Raw genomic sequence first — 23625 nt, 5'->3', positions numbered from 1 at the left:
TTGGAGAGTTGTGCTGATGAGAGCTGAAAGGTGTCAATGATGACTAGAATGGGGATGACAACGACAGCGAATAGCTTCAATAAGAGAAAGAGTCCAGATGCACCAGGTGGATCAATTGCGATAGGATTTTGGCGTCTTGAATGCCAACGGATCAGGTACCCAGGAACATGGTTGTGTTGGTTAAGATGAGGAGCTACGTTGGACAGATTGGCTGGCAGGTTTGCCTCCATACAAGCTCATGATCTACCTACCAACCCGTCACGTTAATGATTGAGTTTAGAGTTGAATACCATTGCCTCCATACAGAAAATATCCGTTGGAAAACTGCGCCGTCTTGGCTTTGTCCAGTAGTTTCTCTCAAGTAAAAACAACCAGACGATTGAAGAGGAAGAGGAGTCACATGCTCCACCATGAAACACTCCGTGCGTCTTACTGTGTGAACCCTGCTTTTTAGCAGAGATGAGTTGAGGCGAAAGAAGGTAAATTATTGGCAGGGACCAAAGTCTTTGTCCACATTCGTCACGAAGGAGATAGAAATGCTGACCTTGTGATTATCACCATCGACACAGAACTATCGACAGGTTGGTTTGAATCCAAATCCTTGGCTTGGCCTCGCCTGGCAATCTATCTCGATAATACATCAACAAGAACAAATGCATCACATCGCGTGCGCACGCCATCGCTTACAAGCTCTGTAAACAAGCAAGTATTGGCCAGGGTACACCCCGGCTCTGCCGTGCTCCTACTGTAGGGCTTCTCCGCAATGCAAGAAAAGAACATCACCAGTTGCAGCCTCATCTCGTGGTTAACATCATCACTAAGACTAAGACTGTACAGTGTCGTCAAAAGAGCTAGAATCTCTTCCTCGGTAGACTCCGATACGCACATGCCGGACCAAGTTGGACGAATGAGCCAAAGAATCGCCCCCCCAAATGTTAATCTCTAAGCTACCTAGCTAGTTGTCTCCAGTCTCCCTCTTAATTTTGGAACAGCGGCCGATACCTTGGAAGCGACGCGAGAGAATTCACTGACGTCGTGGGCGCCACGGGCTGCCCATTGTGGGAAAGGCCCTGAGCTGGCTCAAGGGGAAATATTTTAGACAAGCGGGCATGGATTGGTCAACTCTTTCCAAGGGTCGCTAAACTGCACGACAAGGGCACGACGCGGACACAAACATGGATGGGCATGGCCATGCCCATCAAAGTCGAAACCACAATGAAATGACAAAGTGAATGAGGGAAGCAGCTCTTATACTCAGTCAGAGCTTGAGAGGCTCTACACACGTCCGATGCCACAACAATCCACAAGCTGCAAATCATGCTGCAAGACCCCATCGAGTTTATCGGAATCTCCCAACTTAAGCAACAACTAACAACTATTTCCCGACTCACCGATAATGATCAACTCCCCAGGACGGTACTTGAGTCATTAGACTCAGTCCAGGATTTACTTTCGGCAGTTTTTCTTGGCCCGTTTCTTGGTCTAATTTAATGTCCCGCTTTTTATCATGTCCTTTTGCAACGATCAAGAACGAACTTGGTCTCGATATGGACAAAAGCCGATCAACAAGGGCAACAATTTTGAGCTTGGTTACATTGAAAGATTTGCAGGCCATTCCCTGGCAGATGCACACAAGTCTTTAACATACCCCACTTGTGCAGAATGAAGCTGTCGGTCCGTTACAAGTGAAAAGAAAATACGGATACCCAGTTGGACTTGCAGAGATTTGTAACTACTAAGGTACTCAGGCATTGCCTGCCTGTTTTTGACACACCGTTCAGGAAGCTTGAAATTCCCCTTTATATCAGTGGTTGACAGCCACTGGTTGTACACATCAACACCACAAAACCCCTCTTCCATGTGTCGTCAGTCGACGACTAAAAACGCTGATCATCCAACCCACATAGGTTTATTTACGAAGAGATCATCGCACTGTGATCTGCTGCCACGACTCAAACGGCTGTGCTTGCTTTGCTTATGCGAGCCCACTGCTGACTCTTGTCCATTCACAAACCAAGAATAGACTTCAACGAAGCCAAGCTCAAAATGTTTACTCTGTACGAGACGAACACAATGCAGTCATTTATATCGTCCTCGTTTTCATGCACAGCCTTTTCGAGGCCGGTCAAGTAGGCCGGCCAACAGGTCATAGGATTGTGGCCATTTATCGCCATCAATTGTCTCAATGGGCATCAACCCCACGATCTCATTACTACAAACGAATACCATCATGATGGAGCGCGATAATCGCTACTACCCTGCTACGTAGCAAATCGCAGCACCACGTTTAGGTCTTGGCTTGATCCCTATCGACTGGGGGCGATCTGTTTGGCTGCCACCCCTCGTCGGCACTTCTCGCACTTGTCTGTTCGGCTTGCCCTATCAAAACTATGCTTACAACCCTGCATCAGCTTCCTGTGCACTTTGTTTCGTGTGCTAGACCACAAGGTGGTGTCAAGTGACGGTGAGCGGACAACGGACCGGCCTCTGCGGATAAGAAGCAACATTTAGTTATACAAGTGCTTCAGCACTGTCCAGGAAGCATTGAATAGTTGCTTGAGTTCATGAAATTAAATCATCAAATGGCCTTGAAACTATTTATGCAACAGCTTACTGGTGAGCTCCGGTACTTGAGACCCCGTTCTGGGCGGGGGAACGTTGGAGCTTCCAACATGTTAACTATGCGGGATGCCCCGTGCTGCAGCATGATGGACGCCACTTTGAGCCAGCCCTGTCTGGATGGGCGGAAGCGTTACATGGCATGATGCGCTGTGATATATTCCGATATCACACTTCTCGGTTGTGCTTCCGTTGCGTTGTTTTCTCTTAGGAGTGATCAACATGGAAATTGTCTATACGGTCTCGGAAATGAAGAAATCGACGTCCTGCTTTGGATGGCATGACGAACTGCTGCTTAATTAGGCAACCCGATATCTCCGGATGTCTCAGGTATAAGCTCAGTAGTTTGGCGTGGCCAGTGACATTCTACTTGGTCTAGGTTTTGTCCTTTGAACTCTTTGTTGACTTGGAGGCCTTGGATTGTGCTGCTGCCAATTGCATTGAATTCCTGCGTGGTACGCGTGGCAGTTTAAACGCCAGTCACAGACTAGGTACTTGATGGAGGCATGTGAAAACTGCCCATAGAAGACTGACACGTTCTGAGGCCATCCGGTACAAGACCGATAGCCGTTACAGGCAGCCGGAAACATCATCCTTAATCCGTGTAAGTGTCCTACTTGACAATCTTTGAGGCTTTATCCACGCTATAAATATTGTTCTTGATTTGTGACAAAATTAGCTGTGGTGACTGTATGCTTTTGTACTCTCACTTCGCTGGAATCTCGGACATGATGCCCTTTGGGCTAAAATGGGGATGTAGATACCACGGTTGGGTGAGCCTCTAAAACATGTCTGTCCCTTCAAGTAGACTTTTCGTCGTGCAAATCTTTAGCGACATCATCTTCGCTCTGAGGCTCTGTCTCCTCCACGTCTTACAATTTCTCAATACTTTCAAGCCTTTCCGCGTCCGCCTTTAGCTCGGCCTTTAGCTGGGCCTTCATAGATTTCCTCAACTCCTTTTGTCTTTTCCATTCGATCATCTTCTTTTCCTGCGCCTCCTTTCTCATAATCTCTTGTCTCTGTCCCCAAATCAATCGCTCAAGCCTCCACAACTTCTTGGTCATATCGATAACGATATGCTCATGTTTGTCAATCGAGGCTGGAGCTTCGTCATTGTATATCTTTTGCAGAGTGTGACGCAATACTCTCTGTTCTTCCTTGCGCGCTTGCATCAGTGATTCAGCAGTATCGAGGCTGGTATGGTCCAATTCCTTAACCTCCTTCAATCTCTGTTTTAGGATGTCGTTGTCGATGTTGAGCCCAAATACGAAGTTTGCACAGCCGAGAAAACGCTTTGTACCTACAGTGTGAAGCTCGATGTTCACGCAAATGCGCTTCCAGGAAAGTCCTGTGGCGACGTAGGCATCGACTGAAGAGATACGGGGACCGTTTATAGTATCCTGAGAGGGTTGAGTATCAGCACATCAGGTCTTGAACCGGGCGAGAAGGGACGCTTACATTGATTAAGCCCATGCCGTCTTTGTTCTTAAGAAACCATAGCTCTTTGGTGTCTTCGACATACCTGACTGGTAGATGACCGTCGCTCCCTTCGGCCTCCCTACCAGCCTTCCAATCTTCTCGCCATTTTTGCAGAGCCATATCGGTAAGCTCGTCGAGGCCACTTGGGAGCAAAAAGCCTCTCTGTAGGGAAGTTAGCGGTGTATCTTCACTCTACCCAAGGGACGTTTGCACACGCACCTCCCTCCATAATGGATCAATATGGCGGCTCTCATCGACTGACAAACGGTATACGTTCCATTTGTCGAATCGCACTTTTTTCGTACTTGAGTGCCATGCGCGGATCTGTAATCTGCCCTCATGTCTCACGAGTTCCTTCAGCACGTCGCCTATTTTCTGCAGCTGTGCCTCAGTCGGACCATCATAAACCAGTACACCCAGGTCATTATACATATAACTCATCAATGCATGTTGTCTCTCGATTCTGGCGTCACGGGTCGGTCCGGGCGCGACTCTTTCAAGTCTGTCACCTATAGATCCCCCGGCTTTGATCGATCGCCATGGTCGCGGATTCAGCGACGGCATGAATTTTTTGAGTGTTGGCCATTTGAAATATGCCTCGGAGTTGTTTGGAACATTGTAGATTGTGTAAGGCACAGAATAATTCTTGTCTGGGTGCCACCATGAACTGCGAAATGGCCTCGCTTCTGGTGTTAATCCTGTTGGCCATCGGCCTTCAGGATTCTCGGCTTTGTAGTCTTTGAAGCGGGACAGACTCGAGCCTTTGGAGAGCGGTTTCAGGGTTTTCAGGGCCCCCGACCCTTTGGGCAGCATGGTAGCTGACATGCTGACCAGTGACTACACTGGCGCAAGATTTGAATCCAGGATATCGTAATGCGGAACAGACCGAAACTTTTGTTGATGGCGCGACGTCTAGTTGAAGAAGGTATTTGTGGCTAAAACTATGTCGAGACTAAGCATTTATTCTGATTGGAGCAGTGGATACTGCGCCACAGTCTGGGGAAGTACCGCGGCGCCATCATAGACCATTTGTGTGCAACTCTAGGTGTGTTATGAGATTCTTGACAATACACGAGCATATTAACCGCAATGAGTCCTAACCCGCAACTAAGACGTCAAGTCATAAACATCTACAAGGGTACGTGGATACTCTCTCTGGAACCAAAGCCGCTGACTGATTTGTGCAATAGAGCTCCTGTATTTAGGGAGAGAGTATCCTCTTGGCTTTGATTACTTCCGACCTCGGTTGCACAAGGCCTTCATCTCCAAAGCTGGAGAGCGCGACGAGGACAAGATTCGTAAGGGGATTGCGCAGGCTGAATTTGTTAAGAAAGGTATGTTTGGGCTCAGCCGTTTTGCTAGAACTTACTGATATGGGACGCAGAGATCGAAGCTTTGTAAGTCTAGTCTACTTCCCTGCATTTACGAATGTATCAATACCTGCAATCATATGTGAATATGGTTTGAATTCATGTCCCCTCTGTCAATTCATATGGTTGTCTATGGTTAGACGTTACCCAACTCCAAGCTATGTCACAACCCAAACATCACAAGATTAAATCAATGCCAACTCATACAATGCCAAAAAGAATCCAATTGTCCCTGAAGTTCCATTATCCTGAAATCTCATCATCCCACCATCCAAGAACCTGCTTTTTTACTAATCATATGGGTATAGGTACTATCTGAAAAGGTATCGCACATTGAGAAAACGTTATGACGCCGACGCGTAAATGGGAAGTACGGGTATGTGTACAATAAGAAAAGATGCTGGCGAGGGTCGTCGTGGGGACTCGACCTGAGACGTCGAGGTCCCCAATGTATATAGGCCTTGCGTCGCATGGCAACCATCCCAGCGTGTCATCTATCATGAGACATAGATGCACCAAGGCGTCCATTAAAGTCCACCTCGAGACACCATTTTGCTTTTGCGCTCGAACTCCCGTGACGACTTCAGGATTCGCCCTTGCGCAATCTCTTCCTTGCTGACCATACTCCCAGTTCTAGGCACTCTCCCCAGCTTGTTCCAGTCTCACTCATCAAATCCGCCATCATCTTGGCTACCCAAGCATCCCACTCATCTTGGCTCTTGCCGCTTGCATCTCGAAGAATTGGCTCCAGTGCCGACACTTGTTGCGCAACCGTCAAGAGCGCCGTTTTGCGTAGTGCAGATTGTCCAGGGGTCAGGGTCTTCTTTTCAACCTTTTGGTTTGGTGCTGACTTGGCCTTCATCTCCACATACGACTTGCCATCCTTTGTGACAACACCGCCGACACCTTCGCGCTCCCATCGGACTTCGCTCAGAGGAATTGCTAGACGTTTCGACTTGATATCCATCAGGTCTTCTGACTCTTGAAGGAGCACTGCGCTGATTAGAGAGCACGGCACAGGCGACAATTGTCGGCCTTCAAGAGTTCGCGACAGCCATGTGTTGTATTCAACCAGGAATGAGTTCAATGGCGCAGACAGTGGGGTTTTTGATGTCATGAGGAAAGCGCCTAGATCAAGTGCGGCCTCATGCTCTTCTGCCTCTTCCGACCCTGGCAATGCGCTTGGGACATGTGGTCGCAACATGCGAAATGTTGGATCGCTATCCCAAATTTCCAGCACACCACCAGGCTTGAGCAGGCGGAGATAGTCTTCGATAAAGAGTTGGTAAACATGACTTGGAACCATCAGGCATGCGTCTTTGACCATGATCAAGTCAAACTCCTCATCACCAAAGGGCCATGGTCTTTGACGGAGATCGTGCTGAACAAATCTCCATTTCATATCCTTGTCTGGTTTGCAAAGCTCGGCTGGGGAGCCAGGACTGCCGGGTGCCAGAGGCGCGATATCGATACCTGTGAACTGGATGCCGGTGTGGCCTCTATCTTTGTAGTATCGATGGCACATCATACTCCAAAAACCTGTGCCGCATCCAATTTCCAGCACACGCTGCGGAGGGTTGTTTTGGATGAATGGTGTATAAACAGGTGCGCCGTAAACCTGAATCATGAGAAGCGTTCGCAAGCTTTGGCGATGGAGCTCGGTGAGATCGGTGGGGAGAGGATATGCCGATGTAGGATCATTGAAGTATGTACGACCATTTTTGACGATAAATGGTTTCATCGCAGGGTCGGACGAGTTGGAGGGATCTGTGGAAGTCATTGTGTGGTTTGAGGCGGTCGTCTGGCCGCTCGTAGAAGATACTGATTCTGTTCGAGGGAAACCGAGGTTTATTTGCTTTGTTGTCCCTGACATAGGTTTGTTGCTTGCTTCCAGCTGGGAGTACATGGCGACATTTTTCAGATCAACAGAGCCGTAGGTAGGAGTAGTCGCTCCTGAGTGACGGGAAAGGAGCTCGCGTTCTCGAGATTTATCGATAATGACGGGGCGATTGAAGATAATAGGGGAAGGCAAAGGTGCCGTTGCGCCGATGGTAGACGTTGAGTTAATACGAGGCTTATGTGAGGTTGACGTCGATGTTGAAGATTGTCGGCGCGAGTCAGATGATAGGACTTTGGAGTGCGAGTAATGAGAATTGTCTTCCTCCAAGGCGGGGCCGCTTTTGGCGACGGGGCTGGAGCTGGAATGCACAAGAGACGACTCGTGCGACGAGCGACTGCCGCTACGCTGGCTTCCACTAGAGGTTCTCGTATGCCGAAAGGGACGTCTTGTGTTGGGTTTGATGTCGTGGGAAGCTGAAATGGACCGTGGGGGAGTTTCAGGGCGATGCCACTCCTTTTCAGCCTTTGTCTTTCGAGCAAAGGTGGGTAAGGGGTTGGCAGAAGCGTAGTAAAATCCGCTCCATTCCGACATTGTCGTCCTGGGCTTGGACCAAACTATACTCTTTGGCGCAAGCTTGCCGATGAATAGGGATAGGATGGGGATGTGGATGTGGATTAGGGGATGGGGTGGTTTGCCCGGGCTAGGCAGGGGTGGGCTAATAGTTTACCGTTTGTACGGAGTACAGTGCAGCTGCAAGCTGCAGGTGTAATTGCTATGGAAGCTGATCAATCTGGTGATGCAGTTTCACCGCCGCTAGCAAACACCGGTGGCTTGAGCTGAAGCCGTCCGGGCACTGTAGGTACTACACTGCAAAACCAGCTGCACCAGTACCCAAGGTGAGGACCGCAGGTACTAAGGTAGGTACTTGGGTTTGGAGGTAGCAGGCACTGTAGGAAACGGTACTCTCCCGACCCCCTGGGGCTGGTTGCAGACTTTTTGGCCCTTCTAGAACCCTTCTTTGGCCCGCGTAATTGGACTTCCAAATCCGGGTGGTCGCCGGATTGCCTCCCGGATCATGCAGGGGCACTGAAGGAACCGATAGCCCTTGGCTTTGACTCTTGAATGCTTGACACTGATTCAAGGTGTCGCCTAAATCGCTTGTGCCAGGGTTTCGGACCAGTGTGGTGTTGAAGACCAAGAATTCCCGCAATCTGCAAAGTTAAAATGTCAACCGCTGATCGCACCTGGAATATCCAGTGCTAGGTGTCGGCCTTGTTCAAAGGATTATTATCCTGATTGCCCAAAGAGGGACATGGACCGTTTGCTAGCTAGCAACAGTGCCGTTGTTTTCCCTGTCTGCCCGTGTTACGGTGTCGCACCCTTGGAGTCGATGGCGGAATCAGCGTAGAGCCGTAGGCCAATGCTTGATGACGGGCGTTGCTTGGTTGGCCAGCTTAGTAGCTAGCCAGCAAGCCGTGTCTGTCTGTGGTGTGGACGGACGATATTTGTTTGTTTGTCTGTCCTGAACAAAGGTTGCGGGAAATGCCGCAGAGACATGTGTGTATTGGTTCAAGCTCCCAGTCCCAGATGAACTTTGGCGTCAAACAACGGGACGGGTAGCTGCGTCGAGATCGAGTGCGAGTGCGAGCGAGGTGGAAGGAAGGACAATGATACTGTAGCAAACCGCATGGGCTGCAGCACAGTAGTTTCAGGTCAGACAAACAAGCAGATAAGCAAACAGGCCCAGAGATGGCGGCAGAGGTCACATTCTATATACGGCAACTGGCTTCTCGCAACAGGATACGGATAATAGTACATGCTCGGATCCAAGCGATGCTGCTTCCCCAGTTCAAGACTGTATGAGGTGTGGAGCGCTGCACTTCGGTTGGCTGTCCCCCGCACATTAGACTCTTTGCCTGATGTTTTATTGACGCGTATCGTGTTAGCAGCTTCCTCTCCAGCCCTGGCGTTCCGAGGTCTTTCTGGTTGGTTGAGCAGGGGATAATTGCCTGTAAAGAACCTGTGATTACTGCAGGTCGCGGCCAGGTACATACATAGTAGGTCGCGAAGGATCCAACATGTAATTTCAGCTGCAGCTGTAGCGACCGGAATCTGACAGCGTAAATACATTCTGCCATGTTCACAAGTGACAATCTGTCCAGGGTACGGGGTATTCGGGCGGGTCGTTTGCATGAATGATAGCCGAAGGGAGTGCAGACCCCAGCTTTTCCTACTGGACCTTCCTTGTCTTGCTTGTCTCTATCGCGGGGGACAAGATCGCCTCAAGCACAAGACAGTCCTGAATGTCCAACGGTGTTATTCTCGGCCGAATGGCAGTCGTTTCTGCCGGACATGCCTGCCTAAGCTGGAGTTGGCCATCGCGACTCGAGGCTCCGTGGCATGACTGATATACAAGAATGATTGGGCGACGTTGCTGCGGATGAATCAGTACAATGCTTCTTGGCTTCTGCTCCCAAGCAGGCGGTCCGTGTTAGCGGATCGAATCATTAATGTAATTTTGCGAGTCGCCAGTCCTTCCCTCTTTAAGCTACAGTTCAGGCTTGCTACCTACCTATGTTTATTCTACTCTGGAGCTTTGAAAAGAGACCATTGTGGTATCGTTGTACGCGATGAATACAACAAACATATAGCGGCGTCATCGTACAAATATCGATTTAAAACCACAAGATCAGTGGTTATCACAGACGACGCCGTGCCATGGTGTGAGGGACCGCAATAGTGGCGTCACTCTCATGGCTTAACTTACGTTGTTGCAATATTCGCAGGACTATTACTATTATATGCTCGCGGTACGTATTCAATAATATTTCTCGATATTACAGATGCAGCAGTTGGCGACCTAGCGACTTAGTATGTGATCACAAGTCCCTTTCGTTTGCAGATAATTCAAGTCTGGGGTAAGCTCAAAGCATGAGGTAGTTCCTTGTCATTGCATACGCTTGCGCGGGTTCCCGTGAACAAGCTGCAAACATCCTGTAGTTCATGCGCTCGATGTTGAAACGAGATTGCCAAGTTTGAGTAAGCCATTGAACAGCCGCCGTCGTTATTTTTTGGTGTATTTTGCTTCAATTAAGATGGAATGTCGTGTGTCGTGACGGACTTGCAGTGTCTCTTGTCGCTCTCAAGCAAGGCTGACTGCAGTAGTCTCAGACATGCGTCTTCAATGAATAGCGGCTGAAAGTGCACGTGATCTAAAGACTCGCACGAGCCATCAGAATGCGGAGCAACCGCACGTGATTGAACATCGTTCCTTGGGCCTCAGTCCGTTCGTCGCAGTGTCGACCAGCATCACAGACATATCCAAGCCCGTGCTTCCTGTACCATTAACTGCACTTCTTCTGCCCAAGTATCAGTTGATTTTTAAGCAAATATCTGCATTGTTGCGTTCGCTCCTTACATGTGCGTGGCCCCGCATAAGCTAAAACAGACACCGCAACGTGTTCGCGAAAGCTCGGATCCCCCTCCTCCTAACTATGATGCCCTTCTTTCAAGCAAGCTCTGACTGACCACTATCCTTGCAGCATTTCTTGACACGCATGCTCTGCACTTGATCTTCACCACAATAGCTCTGTTGCTTCCATTCACTCGGCTGTGATTAAGCAACATTGGCTTACCCACCATCACCAATAGGCACTTGACCAAATTGTCGCGACAACTCTCATAAGCTCTTGACCTGCAGACGAACCAAACCTTCTCCAATCGAGGCCACCAAGTCACAACATACTTCCTTCCACACGAGCTGGCTGCTAGAGGCTAATGCGTCAACGCGAGTCAATCTTACTCTCTCTCTTTTTGAATATTGGGTGAAGTGTCGAGCCATTCGTCACTGATCAAAATCACCCCGCGCGGCTACGCGAGCTCTTCAACCCAATTCATCCAGCGATTTTACTCGACGGCCGATGAGCTGCTCCAGCGACTTGCTCTATCTACCCCCCTCAAGAACGACTCCCGACCAACGATATCTGCTGCCGTGCTGCTCGCCGGCGCAACTCCCAAACCCACCACCCTACAACCTATAACCATCATAATCACACTATAGACACCTGCCGGAATGTACACTCAACACTCCGGGCAAGGTCAACATGGTCGGATGAACGGTGCCGGCCGAGGCATACCGAACATGATATACAACTACCAACATCCTTCACACCAGCACCCCTCTCAGACACAACACCACCAGGGACTTCAACACGACCATGGCATGCCAAACGTTAACGGTTTGGCTCACCACTCATCATTCACTCCCGGCGGTCTTTCGAACTCGAGTCCCTTTGCTCCGAATGCGCTCCAAAATGGCCACTCAGCTGGAAACCGAGGACAAGCGCCTCCAAACGAGATGTGGCAGGAGCAATTGAGGACGCACAAAGAGTCCGAACGAGCGCATGCTGCCATGACCGATCAACAACAACCGCACTACTATGCTAGGCTCAAGGCGTCGGAAAACAGAGGAATTGGCGGCCCACCACCGAGTAGCTTGCGTGCTCAGCCGGACGACGAGAACGATGGTGTTGATAGGAGACGACCCCTAACTGTGGAGAAGGAAACGAGACGGCAAGACTGGCACAATATGGATATGAGTGGGCAAGGCTTGCGAAACCTGGCACCGGAATTGTTCAAGTATCGCTTCTTGAACGAGCTCTTCATCGCCTCCAACAAGCTCAAAATACTACCCAACGCAATTGGAGAACTGCGAGCACTACGCCACCTCGACGCCTCCTTTAACCAGATCGAAGAAATACCCCCCGAGATCGGAATGTGCACCTACCTCAAGAACTTGCACCTTTTCAATAACAACATTCGAATTTTGCCCAACGAACTGGGATCGCTTCACCTTCTCGAGATGCTTGGAATCGAAGGTAATCCTCTGGATCCAGATATCAAACATGAGATTATGGAAAAGGGGACAAAGAGTCTGATTACTTTCCTCAAAGAAAACGCTCCTTGTAAGTTGACAGCAATCTGCATACGATGATTATTTGTGCTAACAATCTTTAGGCCCCCCTCCTCCCTCGCCCCGGAAACTCGTGTGCATTCAAGAGGATGTATCGCCCAGCTTGGAAAGGATCAAGGTATTTTCATGGAACATTCTCTGCGACAAATATGCAACACCCCAGACCTACGGGTATACACCAACAAACGCTCTCAATTGGGACTATCGTAGAAGCTGCATCCTGGAAGAACTCGAAATTAGGGACGCAGATTTCCTCGCCCTCCAAGAAGTCTCTACAGATGCGTTTAAAGAAGACCTTAGCCCCGACCTGGCTCAGTTGGATTACAAGGGTGTTCACTGGCCCAAATCGCGAGCCAAAACCATGTCTGAAAAGGATGCCCAATCTGTGGACGGTTGCGCTGTCTTTTACAAGCAGAGCAAATTCATTCTTCTCGACAAGCAGTTGATCGAGTTCGCCACTATTGCCATCAACCGACCCGACATGAAGAACCAACACGATGTCTTCAATCGCGTCATGCCCAAGGACAACATTGCCGTTATTTGTTTCTTTGAGTCCCGCCTCACTGGAGCTCGAATTATCCTGGTCAACGCCCATCTTACATGGGATTCTGCTCTGGCTGATGTCAAGGTTATCCAGACCGGTATTCTGATGGAGCATGTTACTAAACTTGCGGAGAAGTATGCTAGGTGGCCCGCAGTTAAGGACAAGAAGATGATTGTACTACCGGTGGGCGAAGATGAGGTTCCTGTGCCTCAGGCTGAGCCAGGTCCCAGCCAGGAATACCGCACAAATACAGAGATCCCTCTACTTGTCTGCGGTGATTTCAACTCAACAGAAGACTCGTCCGTGTACGAGCTGATGTCTATGGGACGTGTGCCTCCGGATCATCTCGACTTGAGCAGCTTCCAGTACGGTAGTTTCACACGCGACGGTATTGAACACCCTTTCAGCCTGAGGGATGCCTACGCCCACATCAAACACACCGCCGACGACATGCCATTTACCAACTACACACCTGGATTCGCCGACGTGATTGATTACATCTGGTACTCGACCAACACTCTGGAGGTAGTAGACCTACTGGGACCCCCTGATCCTGAATATCTCAAACGAGTTCCCGCTTTTCCCAACTGGCATTTCCCCGCCGACCACATCCAGATCATGTCTGAATTTGTGATCAAGGGGCGCAAAGAAAAAAAGCACCTTCCCGAACGCGAGCCCGACTTTGGTCCTGGATCACGCAGCTAGAAGCGGCGATGATGGGGCTGGGTTCTCGTTTTTCCCCCAACAGGGAACACGTCTATACGTACATCTGGATGTAGTGATTTTTGGTTTTTGCGTCACGGAGTTTTGAGGATCTTGCACGGTTCTTGGGGATGGGGGGATGGACGGGAGGGGGCATGTGTCCAGTGTGGTATGTATACAGAGCGAAGATAAAGTGGGACGGCCAGGAGAGGATTTGTAGGAATTGATTCACAATGTTTTGCATCTTCAAACTGATTTTTTTTTTGTCATGTGCTGTAGTTTGTGATGTGGATAGGAGGCGCACAATGTGGCATTTGCCATGATCCCAACAAACAGGTTTGCTCGTTAGGTTGACTCATACACTCGTGACTTGAAGAAGCTGCTGGAATACCATATATATACTCTATGCAAATTTGCTTCCTAAAAAGCTAGATGAACATGCCTTCTGCCAAAGCGTATAGTGTTGAAGCTTTACGAGTCCTTGACTACAGTTTGCGGGTTGCGTGACGACAATGCTATAGACTCTCTCTGTGTGCGTTGCAAAGGCCAACAATGAAAGTGTAAGTCAGTGCGTTTGATCCACGTGCTGTCAATATTTTTAGAATTCAGTATAGGGCGAGTATAAGTCAGTATCAGACTTTCAAAATCGAGATGACCCACCGAATCATCTTACATGTAACTTACACGCCTTGTAGCCTGGAATAGATGCCCAAACCTTGTCGACGTGCTCACGATTTTTAACTACAAGCTTCATATATTCAGTTTCAGTATGACAGTTGAGTCATCTTAAAATAGTTTTCTTTCTATCACATGAACATATACGCGAGTCTAATATGCTGCCATGCCAGAACTTCTTTTGCGGGACTCTGTATCTACTAACCTACTGATGATGTTAAGGACAACCTCCTTATGTAGAGGCAAGTACTCAGCATGTCTGTGCCCGCTGCTCTGTGGAATCTAGGTAGGCACCACAGCCAAAATGAATCACTTGATATAGGTAATTTGTGGTATCTTTCCTTTTGAAGGAAGTGCCCAGCAACACGCAAGCCACACAGACCTATACAGATACAGAGAGAGCGCATGATGTCCTAGGAGAATGGAAGTCGGTGCTATTCAGGACGAATACCTCCGCGTACATGTATTATTGTTAGGGGATTCTCTTTCTTTCTACGTTCCGCCTGGCTCGAGTTCATCATCCAAGGGGTACTCACACAGATAACATGGCAACGGGCGAAGCGCGAAGACATTTCTACAACCCCAACATTGTTCTGACTCACGAAAGCTTGTTCAATTATAATAAACCTAATACATTAACTTTTTAAAAAGAAAAAAAGAAAAAACCATTGTAAACGATGGAAAAGGCATAAAAAGGCAGCTCCCCCCCTGAAGTCTAGTCCTGAATTCTCTCCTTACCATCAACCATCAACCAGTGTTCAGCTCTTCAAGTTATCACAACCACTTGTTCAACTTCTAGTTTCAACCAGTTGTTTAACTACTTGTCAACTTCTGACTTCAACCACTTCAACCACTTGTCAACTTCTAACTTCAACTGCTTTACACTATTACATCTACAATACTACAAAGAAAGATCACTTGCACACTCTGCATACTGATATTACCCACTACGTACTTTATCGTACACATTTGACACTTCTTCACGATGGTCTTATCTTCACCAAACAACATGGCTCATTCTACCTTCTACTCTCCTCCTTCTATCAAGGAAACTGCCCAGTCCATCCGCCAACAAAGTGCGAGATACTCGCATGTCAACCAAGATATGCAATCACTGGTGGACCAAGTAGAGAACGACCCTGAAACAGATATGTTCGGGTTCATCACCCAATACTTTGGCCCCCGCAATTTACCCTTGGCTGTCGCCGCCTTCAGCATCTTCCGGTTCCCATACGACCCCTTACCTCTTGGGTCAGATCTTGATAGTTGGGTGCCAAAGTACTTGCCCACAATCACTGGCAATCCTAGCCTTCTGAATGAGTTCCTACAACTGGCCGATAACATCAACCAGCTTTCTGCAATCTATGCTTCTATGCCAGGCGCCCAGCGGTTTTGGGAGGCTTTGTATCGACGGTCGCTGTACCAGTCCTACGGAGATGATTTCTCTCACACTGCAGCTTGGGCGACGCCAGACCTACCCCTGTATTACCTTGCAACCTTGAACAAGGATCAAATTGGTATGGTCTTTGGCAATCAGGATCAACCCGGAGAAAGTCCTGTGGATTCCGAAGGCGATCCCATTGACCCGGAGTTGCTTGTCCGCGTACAACAAAGCTTCTGGTTTGAGGAACTCGAGGTCAGGGCCAGGACTCTGTTCGAAATGTTCGACTACGGCAACCTCCCTATTGATGAAGAGGCTTTGGGCCCGATTGATGATCTTCTTGAGAATGAACCTTCGGTGGACGTTGTGCCATTCCAAAGACTGGTCAAGTGGCAACGTCTGGTCAGAACAGTGCATAAGAATGGTGTACGCGACACCCGAACTTCGAAAAAGCTCTTCAAAATTCTCCATACAGAAAGATTCTACGCCCTTGGAGCTCAGGGATTGGTAGCATGTCTACCAAGCTACAATGACTCCTATGATGTGTCGTACATCTTCGAGCTGGCCTCCGCCAACAGTCGAATTCATCTCTTCCTTTTTGGTAATATCAAGGCTGGGGCCCTAGGAGAGTGGTTCGATGGCTGGTTCGAGAAGTATCCTGTCTCAGACCCTATCGAACACGTATCACTTGATACCGAGTACTCTTCTCATGAGGAAGATCAGTTCGCAATGGCTGCTTACGTGATAGGCTTGGATGATGCGGACGTGGCATTCCTTTGGGGAATGAAGAATCCTCAAATTCTTGCCGAACCTCCAGTTTTGGATTCTTTCGATGAGACGTTGTTGTCGACGACCATGTTAACATATGATATGGTAGACATTCGCGCTATGTGGTCATCTGATCCTTACATGTTCGATCGACGCATGCATGGGCTATAAGGCTGCTGGAAAGCCTCAATCACAGCACTGGGCTCAATTGTCCACTAGAAAGGGCTACCAATGGACTTGATTTGTATAAAGAAGAGATAAAGGATAAAACAGAAAACATTCAGTCTATACATGTAATAGTTTGAAAAGAGGAGAATGTCTATCATATAACCAACGCCATTACAGTGAATCTAACCCTAGTGAAGTAAAATGTCATACCCATCCTTTGTAATTCTCACTTCTCCCTGTCCAAGTCCATACTTGCGCCGTATCAGCTCAAAAATGATCAATCCTGCACTCGTGCTAGGCACTTGACGTATTGCGTTCCACCAAAACCCGCGGTAGAGCCATTTCGTTAGGCTCAGCCCTTCAGCGGCTGCCTCTGTTCTGCAGACGGCTAGCGATTCCCGATAAGCACGGTAGTAAGCTCGTAGCATTCTCCATCGTCTATGGGGCTTTTCTGGGTTGATCACTTTGGACGCGCGCAGTTTGGCGGCTTTGGCATCGAGATCTTCGAGGTGATCCCAGTGCTTGACTTGGAAATGCGTTAGGGGATGGAGGAGAATTTGCTGCGTGAATGAGGCACTTAAGCCTCCGAGCAGAAGAAACATGGGCTCGAGGGCGTAATGCGGTCGGATGAGTCTGATCCCTTCTTCTTGCTTATGCTGGTGCGTAGGGCGCTTCATAGCTAGCACGTCGACAATATCCTCCGCCAGGCCGCCGTAGTACCATGTAACAAAACGGTAATAACCCTGGGCTTTGACATACTCAAATGTGCTAAAGAATATGGCACTTCCAAGACTATCCTTTGCAAGGGACAACCCCCACCCAGCAAAAATGCCCCTGAGACCGATTTCGCGAAGTTTCTCCCATCCAAATTTCCACATACTCCTGGGTTTTCCGCTGCCGTCGTTTGGCATGAGATCTGTGTGATCATACCGCGCTTGGAGGGCATCTAAAGGTGCTGCTAAAATGCTTTGAAGCCCACCAGCAAGCAAACCAGCTGTAAAGGTATGCGATGGATGAGGTGGTGGATATACTCTTTTCCGGGCTTGGCCACTCTCTTCATGAAGGCGTCCTAAAATCTGGAGATAACTCGTATACAAGACTGCTCCAACGCCAACATTCGCAATAAGAGGCGGCAGAATCTGATTCGGCACGATGCTCCATCCTTGATGCCTGATAGCTGAAGTCAAAACTCCAGGTGTCGTACCTCTCAGAAGGAGCCAACTTTGACGCAAAAGTGTAGTAAACGCTGAGGCAGAAGCGTCGTTTGCAGCAGCCTTCATCAATAGCTGCGTCTGGGCCTGGTGAATATTTCTCGCATAAGCAAGGTAATCCACTCGTGTTCTGAAAAATGCTTTTGCAGGCGCACGAAAGTAAAAAGCGATGAGTTGGGTGCTCAGGGCGCGGACACCAGCTGCTGAAGCGGCGGTAGCAGCATTGCTTCGTGGATCACGGTCTGGCAGATTTACGTCTGGGGGTATCGCCGGAAGTATACCGGTTCCATAACCCGGGATGCCATTTTGACGAGGGTTCATGGCGTTAAGAGAGTCATGTTTTAGAGAGGATGGGTTCAGGAGCAAGAGGCAGCCTGTGAAGATGAGGTAGCTTAGGCTTGGGCTTGCTGAGGATGATGAGCGGGTGACTAATCAGACTGGACCAATCAGGTGCCTCAGATGAGGGTCATTTTCTCTCCATCTATTCCAAGATCTGAGGCATCACTATAAACAGTGCAGGTGACCTAAAGTTACAGCACAGGACGAACATAGGTAAATAAGTCAAATACAGGCAACAAAGAACTTCTTGATCAAATTGTCGTAACTTTTCATTCCCATCCAATGTACGCCATCTATAAATGCAAAACCCCAACCGTGAGATATTCCCAATGCCACACCATTCATGCTATTCGTTACCCTGTACTCTGCAGTTCTCCTATTTACTCGGGCTGCTCGCGACCATCCAGCCACTTGCTCATATACGGTCCATCCAACCAGAAACCAAGCTTCTTGTAGTAGCTTCTCACTCCGACACCAGAGATAACACTGATCTTGTCGCTGCCGTGCTCTTCAATCGCGATTCTCTCAGCCTCTTCCATCAGTAGCGTACCGAAACCCTGGTGCTGGAACTTGCGGGGATCACGGGCGTGAACAGGGACGGCTGTGCCATAGACGTGAAGCTCTCGGACCATGCTGGTGGGCTGGCCGATAAGCTCCTCTCGGTAAGTGTACTTCTCGGTACACTTTCGTAGTCGAAGAAGGGCAACAAGAATATCCTGCTTGGGGTCTTCGTAGGCGAGGAAAGTCTCCCAACCGCCATTGGCGACGTAATCTCTTCGAACCAGCTCGATCTGGTTAGGTCGGATCTTGTTCTTGATCTCGTTCACACCAACCTCTCGCGTTCGCACATCTCGGCAAGTTGTGCCAAAGTCCTTCATTCGAGCCAAAGCCAACTCACGCAGGTTACCATTCTCGACGCCAGATGTGACCAAAGGCATGGGAATATCGCGCTGAACGCGGTAGATACGAGTCCAGGGAGGGATCAGAGCCATGATTCTTGCGACAAGGTCGATCAATCCGTTGGGGGTGTAGTTCTGGTATCGTCCTGTTCGCCACAGCTCGTATAGACCTGTGCCTCGAATGACCAGTGTGGGGTAAATCTTGAGACCGTCGGTTCTGAAAGCAGGGTTCTCAAAGTACTCCCTGAACTGGTCGATATCGCGCTCCATACCAACATTAGGCAAATCAGGCATCATGTGGCTGACGACCTTGTAACCAGCATCCTTTGCGAGACAGAATGTCTCGGCGACGGCTGCGACGGTGTGTCCTCGATTGGAGTCTCGCGCAACATCCTCGTACAAAGACTGTACACCAACCTCGAGTCGAGTGCAGCCGTATCGCAGCATGTCGGAGAGATGGGGCTGCAGACAATAATCGGGTCGGGTCTCGATTGTGATACCAACACATTTGACGTTGCTCATCTCACCTGCCTCCACGGCCTCGTCGACATTGGTGGTTTGGTATCCGCTGAGTGCGTTGTGAAGCTGGGCAATGAATTCCTCTCGGTATGACTCAGATAGAGACATGAACGTTCCTCCCATAATGATGTACTCGACCTTGTCGACGGAATGACCGAGGGACTTGAGCTGATCAACACGTCCTCGAGCCTGCTCGAATGGATCGTATCGTGCGCGAATGGCTCGCATCGACGTAGGTTCATAGCCAGTGTATGACTGTGTACTGTACTCGAAATCAGAGTCAGGTCCTCCAGGGCAATAGACGCAGATGTTTCCGGTGTAGGCGATATGAGGACATCGATGGGGCTTGCACATGACGGCAACGACAGCAATACCGGAGGACGTTCGGATAGGCTTGGCGATAAGCTTTGGCAGGATGTACTTCTTGTAGTGCTCGGGAATGGAGGCGATGATGGCGGTCAGAGGTGGGATGTTCATGAGCTTGTGTTTCTTGGCGAGCTTGTTTCGTAGCGAGTTGAGGTTGATGTCGCGTGTGGTACGGCCAGCCTTTGAGGCCTCATGGTCCTCAATAAGGGCGTTCGCGACATCGGCGCAACATCGTAGGAAGCGCTCGCTCTCGGGAGCCATGTCAGGCTTCTTCTTGGTCGGCACGGCCGTCACAGTCATGGTGGCGGTGGCCATGATGAATGAAGTAATGGGGACTGATTTTGCGATTTGACTGATGCCTATAGACTTTGGTACTTGGGTGTCGCGATAGTCGTGTCGTCGATTGTGGTGATTGAAATGCCGGGGTTTGTGTGTTAAATCGACATGGGAGGAGTTCCAATGATCAGTGTTTGCCCCTCCAAAAGAAGCTTGAGATGGAAAAATCTTGGTGGGGTTCTGACTGCCCCCACCCAATGCGGAGTTTAGTAAAGGTCAATAACTCGGTCACGTGTCGCCATCAACTCCAACGTTGAATAGCATTTTCTTTATGAATCTTCCATCACATATCTATACTAATTATATACTACGTATATAATTTCAAGAAAGAATGAACAATGGGTCTTTAGAAGATATTTAGGTTGGGTCTATTTTGAGCTTGTTTCTGGCGAAATCTATATTTCATCAGCATCGCATCGGTCATTTCTCAGAGTCTGTATTCATTCTATCGAAAAAAGCTGTAATATAGATCAAATTACATTGTAAGGTTGTGTGTGAAGCTTAGTGAGAACCCGATGTTGCATGAAGAGAAAGGACGAAGAAACGTTTTGATGTGAATGATGAAGCAAATTCATGACTGACATATTGACAGTACTGCTGTGTATTCAACGCATGTAAGCTAGGTAGGGAGACTTTGATTCTAACACAAACCAGGCCTCCGACGTCAAATTTTTCAGGAGGGGTCAAATCTATCGATAACTTTGTATGTAATAACGAGGCGAGTACAATACCATTAAGAGATACGTAAGTAAGATTTGGTGTCAGACTGGACCCTGGCAAGAATAGCCAGGGTATCACATGACAACAGGGGCCGGTATTACAATGAGTAATAATCTCATCCTGTAGTTTCAGATCTTCAACATCGTCCTAACCAATTTCCATCTCCAGAATCCAGTCTTGGTCTTAATATCAGTGTTTCCCACTATCAACGCTCGTGCGATCAAGAGATTTCCTCACTGCGGGGTTAAACAAAGTATGGCCTCACTAAACCTCAAAACCCCTCCATATCCAACAGGTGATACCGATGATGAGATTAGAAAAGATCGGAAGCTGTGCCGAGTATGTTGGAATCTGTACCCGGGATCAGCTTCGTCAGCTCTTCCTTTGGCCGGAATAGCAATGCACGAAAACTCTGGTAATATCAACTCTGTCAGAGCTGCTGAAGCCGGTAATCTAGAGGCAGCTCCCACCTGGGCGGGACACGGCCGTATTGACTATGCTTCTTGGGGGATCAGAATATACCTTCCCGACATCCCAGGTTCAGCGGTGGGGGGCTGTGTCTCTTGCTGGCTTCTTCAAGAGATGTTGACAAAGCTGAACAGGGGCAACTTGGACTGCAGCGACCCTGAACTTTGGCTGGAGATTGTCTTCTGTAAAGGAAATGTTATGAGACTGAATCTTATTCGTGGAAGTCCACCTGAGGACGACTTTGATATGTTCTCTTCAGGTGGAAACAGCTCTGAAGGTGATATTGTCGAGAGCTACGAGATATACACTCTCCCTGGTAGGAAACCCGACATCCAACCCTGAGCGAGATTGAGGAACAACATTTAAACGTTACCTAGGTTCTCCCTGCCCTTGGCCAACAATCGGTCCATGCATGAATATCGAACGACCAGATTGGAGTCTTGATGCTGAGTTTGGCGGGCAAGCGAACCACATCGAGCCTGACCCTACTTCTAAATCGTCTTTCGATAGAGCAAGGAGTTGGATAAAGGCGTGCAAGGAAAGTCATACCATCTGTTCCGAAGCAGAGTCTGCATCCACGTCGAAACTACCCAAGCGAGTCGTCGACATTGGACCTGAAACAAATGACGGGATTCACATCTTCACGCACGATGACTCCAAGCACCAGATTACTGAGCAATACATTGCCCTATCTCATTGCTGGGGAAAGACTCAACATCTCAAGTCGACGAAGGACACTCTTGAACAGTGGAAAAAGAATATTCCTTTCGGCCGCTTTGCCAAAACCTTCCAGGATGCCATTATCATCTCACGAGAGCTGGGTATCCGGTACATCTGGATAGACTCGCTTTGCATTGTTCAAGATGATACAAAAGATTGGGAAATAGAAGCGGCAAAGATGGCGTCCATTTACAATGGTGCTGAGCTAGTTCTATCAGCTACTGGATCAGTCGATGGATCTGGTGGTTGCTTATTCCCACGAGAGCCCTACGTGACGGTCTCAGGTACCTTTCCGGATGGAAAACCTTTTGAGGTGTACGGGAGAAAAGCTGCTCAGCATACTGCTTTTGGCTGGAATACCGATCGAAACGTGGCGAAAGGCTCTTCGAATCCCCTTGTCGGAACTATTGAGCCCGACATCCTGAATCACCCGCTTTTGACCCGAGCCTGGTGTTTCCAGGAGAGATTGTTGGCTACGCGAATCTTGCACTACACTAAGAGTGAGATGATATTCGACTGTCTCTCGTCTATGGACTGTGAGTGCGGCGCACTTGAAAAACATGAAGACGACCCGCTTGTGCCAGCACGCCGGATTATCAAGACAGGCCACAAGTTTATCACAGGTACCAAGAGCTATAGGGGAACTTCCCTTAGACCTTCTAAGCCTCTTGAAGGGGAGGTGAAGGAATTTCAAGAACATCATGAGCTTTGGCGAGATTTGATCGTACAGTATTCTCAGAAGCAAATCACCTTTCGAACCGATGGTCTCCCTGCTGTCGCAGGATTGGCCACTGAGTGGTCAGACAAGCTGACTGGTAGATATCTTGCTGGCCTGTGGGGAAAAGATCTACTAAATGGCCTGCGCTGGATGCCAGACGAAAAGGACTCCGAAGAGGAGTTGAGTTACATTGCGCCTAGTTGGAGTTGGCTCAGTGTACATCGTGGTGTGACATGGGGATTGGAGAGTTTTGAGTACGACAATTACTTTGTCACAGTCGACTTTACTCGCACAGCCTGTCCTCTCAAAGGTGAAAACAAGTTTGGACAGGTGAACTGCGGCTACCTATTTCTCATAGGCCATGCTATGTCTGTGACTTTTACCATTGACGGAAATTCGATTTACTTAGAAAAACCAGGGGACTCTGTCAGAAAGCAATTGGAAAGACCTGACAGTCTATTTCGTTTACGAAATCTGAAGACTAAGGACTTATTGTGCTTGAGACTCTGTACAAGACTGAGTACGAGAAATGCCTGGGACGATGACGGTGCGTTGGTTTTGGTCAAGGCGGATAAGGAAACGCTGGATAAGCAGCCTGATCTACCCAAAGAGGTCCGAGAGTTTGGAAGTGTTTATCAGAGAGTGGGATATATAACGAATTATATGACGAAAGGGTGGAATCACGAGCGGGATTCGAATAACATGGAGATGTATATAATTTAGATTAGTGTTAGCATATGTTGGAAACAAGATCAAGCAATGGGCAGATGCGTATCAGCAAATCTAATTCGGAATCTTTGAAATGTCCTCG

General features: G+C 48.6%; 8 protein-coding genes across 8 annotated transcripts; 4 read left to right on the top strand and 4 right to left on the bottom strand.

The window, feature by feature from the left end:
• Positions 1–3491: 3491 nt before the first annotated feature.
• Positions 3492–4218, bottom strand: FGSG_02046 (uncharacterized protein; the record flags this gene model as incomplete). Its single annotated transcript, XM_011319617.1, has 3 exons — positions 3492–3839; positions 3924–4019; positions 4078–4218. 3 exons carry the CDS (start codon positions 4216–4218, stop codon positions 3492–3494), a joined length of 585 nt encoding a protein of 194 aa, XP_011317919.1.
• A 969-nt stretch (positions 4219–5187) lies between these two features.
• Positions 5188–5657, top strand: FGSG_02045 (uncharacterized protein; the record flags this gene model as incomplete). The annotated part of the gene is made up of 4 exons (XM_011319616.1): positions 5188–5236; positions 5289–5432; positions 5483–5495; positions 5609–5657. The coding sequence occupies 4 exons, from the start codon at positions 5188–5190 to the stop codon at positions 5655–5657; spliced, it is 255 nt and encodes an 84-aa protein (XP_011317918.1).
• A 124-nt stretch (positions 5658–5781) lies between these two features.
• Positions 5782–7899, bottom strand: FGSG_02044 (uncharacterized protein; the record flags this gene model as incomplete). Its single annotated transcript, XM_011319615.1, has 1 exon — positions 5782–7899. The coding sequence occupies one exon, from the start codon at positions 7897–7899 to the stop codon at positions 6052–6054; it is 1848 nt and encodes a 615-aa protein (XP_011317917.1). The 3' UTR covers positions 5782–6051.
• A 3481-nt stretch (positions 7900–11380) lies between these two features.
• On the top strand, positions 11381–13529 carry FGSG_02043 (uncharacterized protein; the record flags this gene model as incomplete). The annotated part of the gene is made up of 2 exons (XM_011319614.1): positions 11381–12272; positions 12325–13529. The coding sequence occupies 2 exons, from the start codon at positions 11381–11383 to the stop codon at positions 13527–13529; spliced, it is 2097 nt and encodes a 698-aa protein (XP_011317916.1).
• A 1681-nt stretch (positions 13530–15210) lies between these two features.
• On the top strand, positions 15211–16521 carry FGSG_02042 (uncharacterized protein; the record flags this gene model as incomplete). The annotated part of the gene is made up of 1 exon (XM_011319613.1): positions 15211–16521. One exon carries the CDS (start codon positions 15211–15213, stop codon positions 16519–16521), a length of 1311 nt encoding a protein of 436 aa, XP_011317915.1.
• A 185-nt stretch (positions 16522–16706) lies between these two features.
• On the bottom strand, positions 16707–18050 carry FGSG_02041 (uncharacterized protein; the record flags this gene model as incomplete). The annotated part of the gene is made up of 1 exon (XM_011319612.1): positions 16707–18050. The coding sequence occupies one exon, from the start codon at positions 18048–18050 to the stop codon at positions 16707–16709; it is 1344 nt and encodes a 447-aa protein (XP_011317914.1).
• A 398-nt stretch (positions 18051–18448) lies between these two features.
• Positions 18449–20167, bottom strand: FGSG_02040 (elongator complex protein 3; the record flags this gene model as incomplete). Its single annotated transcript, XM_011319611.1, has 1 exon — positions 18449–20167. One exon carries the CDS (start codon positions 20165–20167, stop codon positions 18449–18451), a length of 1719 nt encoding a protein of 572 aa, XP_011317913.1.
• Positions 20168–21307: 1140 nt separating this feature from the next.
• Positions 21308–23537, top strand: FGSG_02039 (uncharacterized protein; the record flags this gene model as incomplete). The annotated part of the gene is made up of 2 exons (XM_011319610.1): positions 21308–21692; positions 21754–23537. 2 exons carry the CDS (start codon positions 21308–21310, stop codon positions 23535–23537), a joined length of 2169 nt encoding a protein of 722 aa, XP_011317912.1.
• Positions 23538–23625: the final 88 nt, after the last annotated feature.

Source organism: Fusarium graminearum, chromosome 1 (genome assembly GCF_000240135.3).
Source record: "Fusarium graminearum PH-1 chromosome 1, whole genome shotgun sequence".
In the NCBI taxonomy this organism is placed as follows: domain Eukaryota; kingdom Fungi; phylum Ascomycota; class Sordariomycetes; order Hypocreales; family Nectriaceae; genus Fusarium; species Fusarium graminearum.
This window is presented reverse-complemented; position numbering and strand designations above follow the sequence as displayed.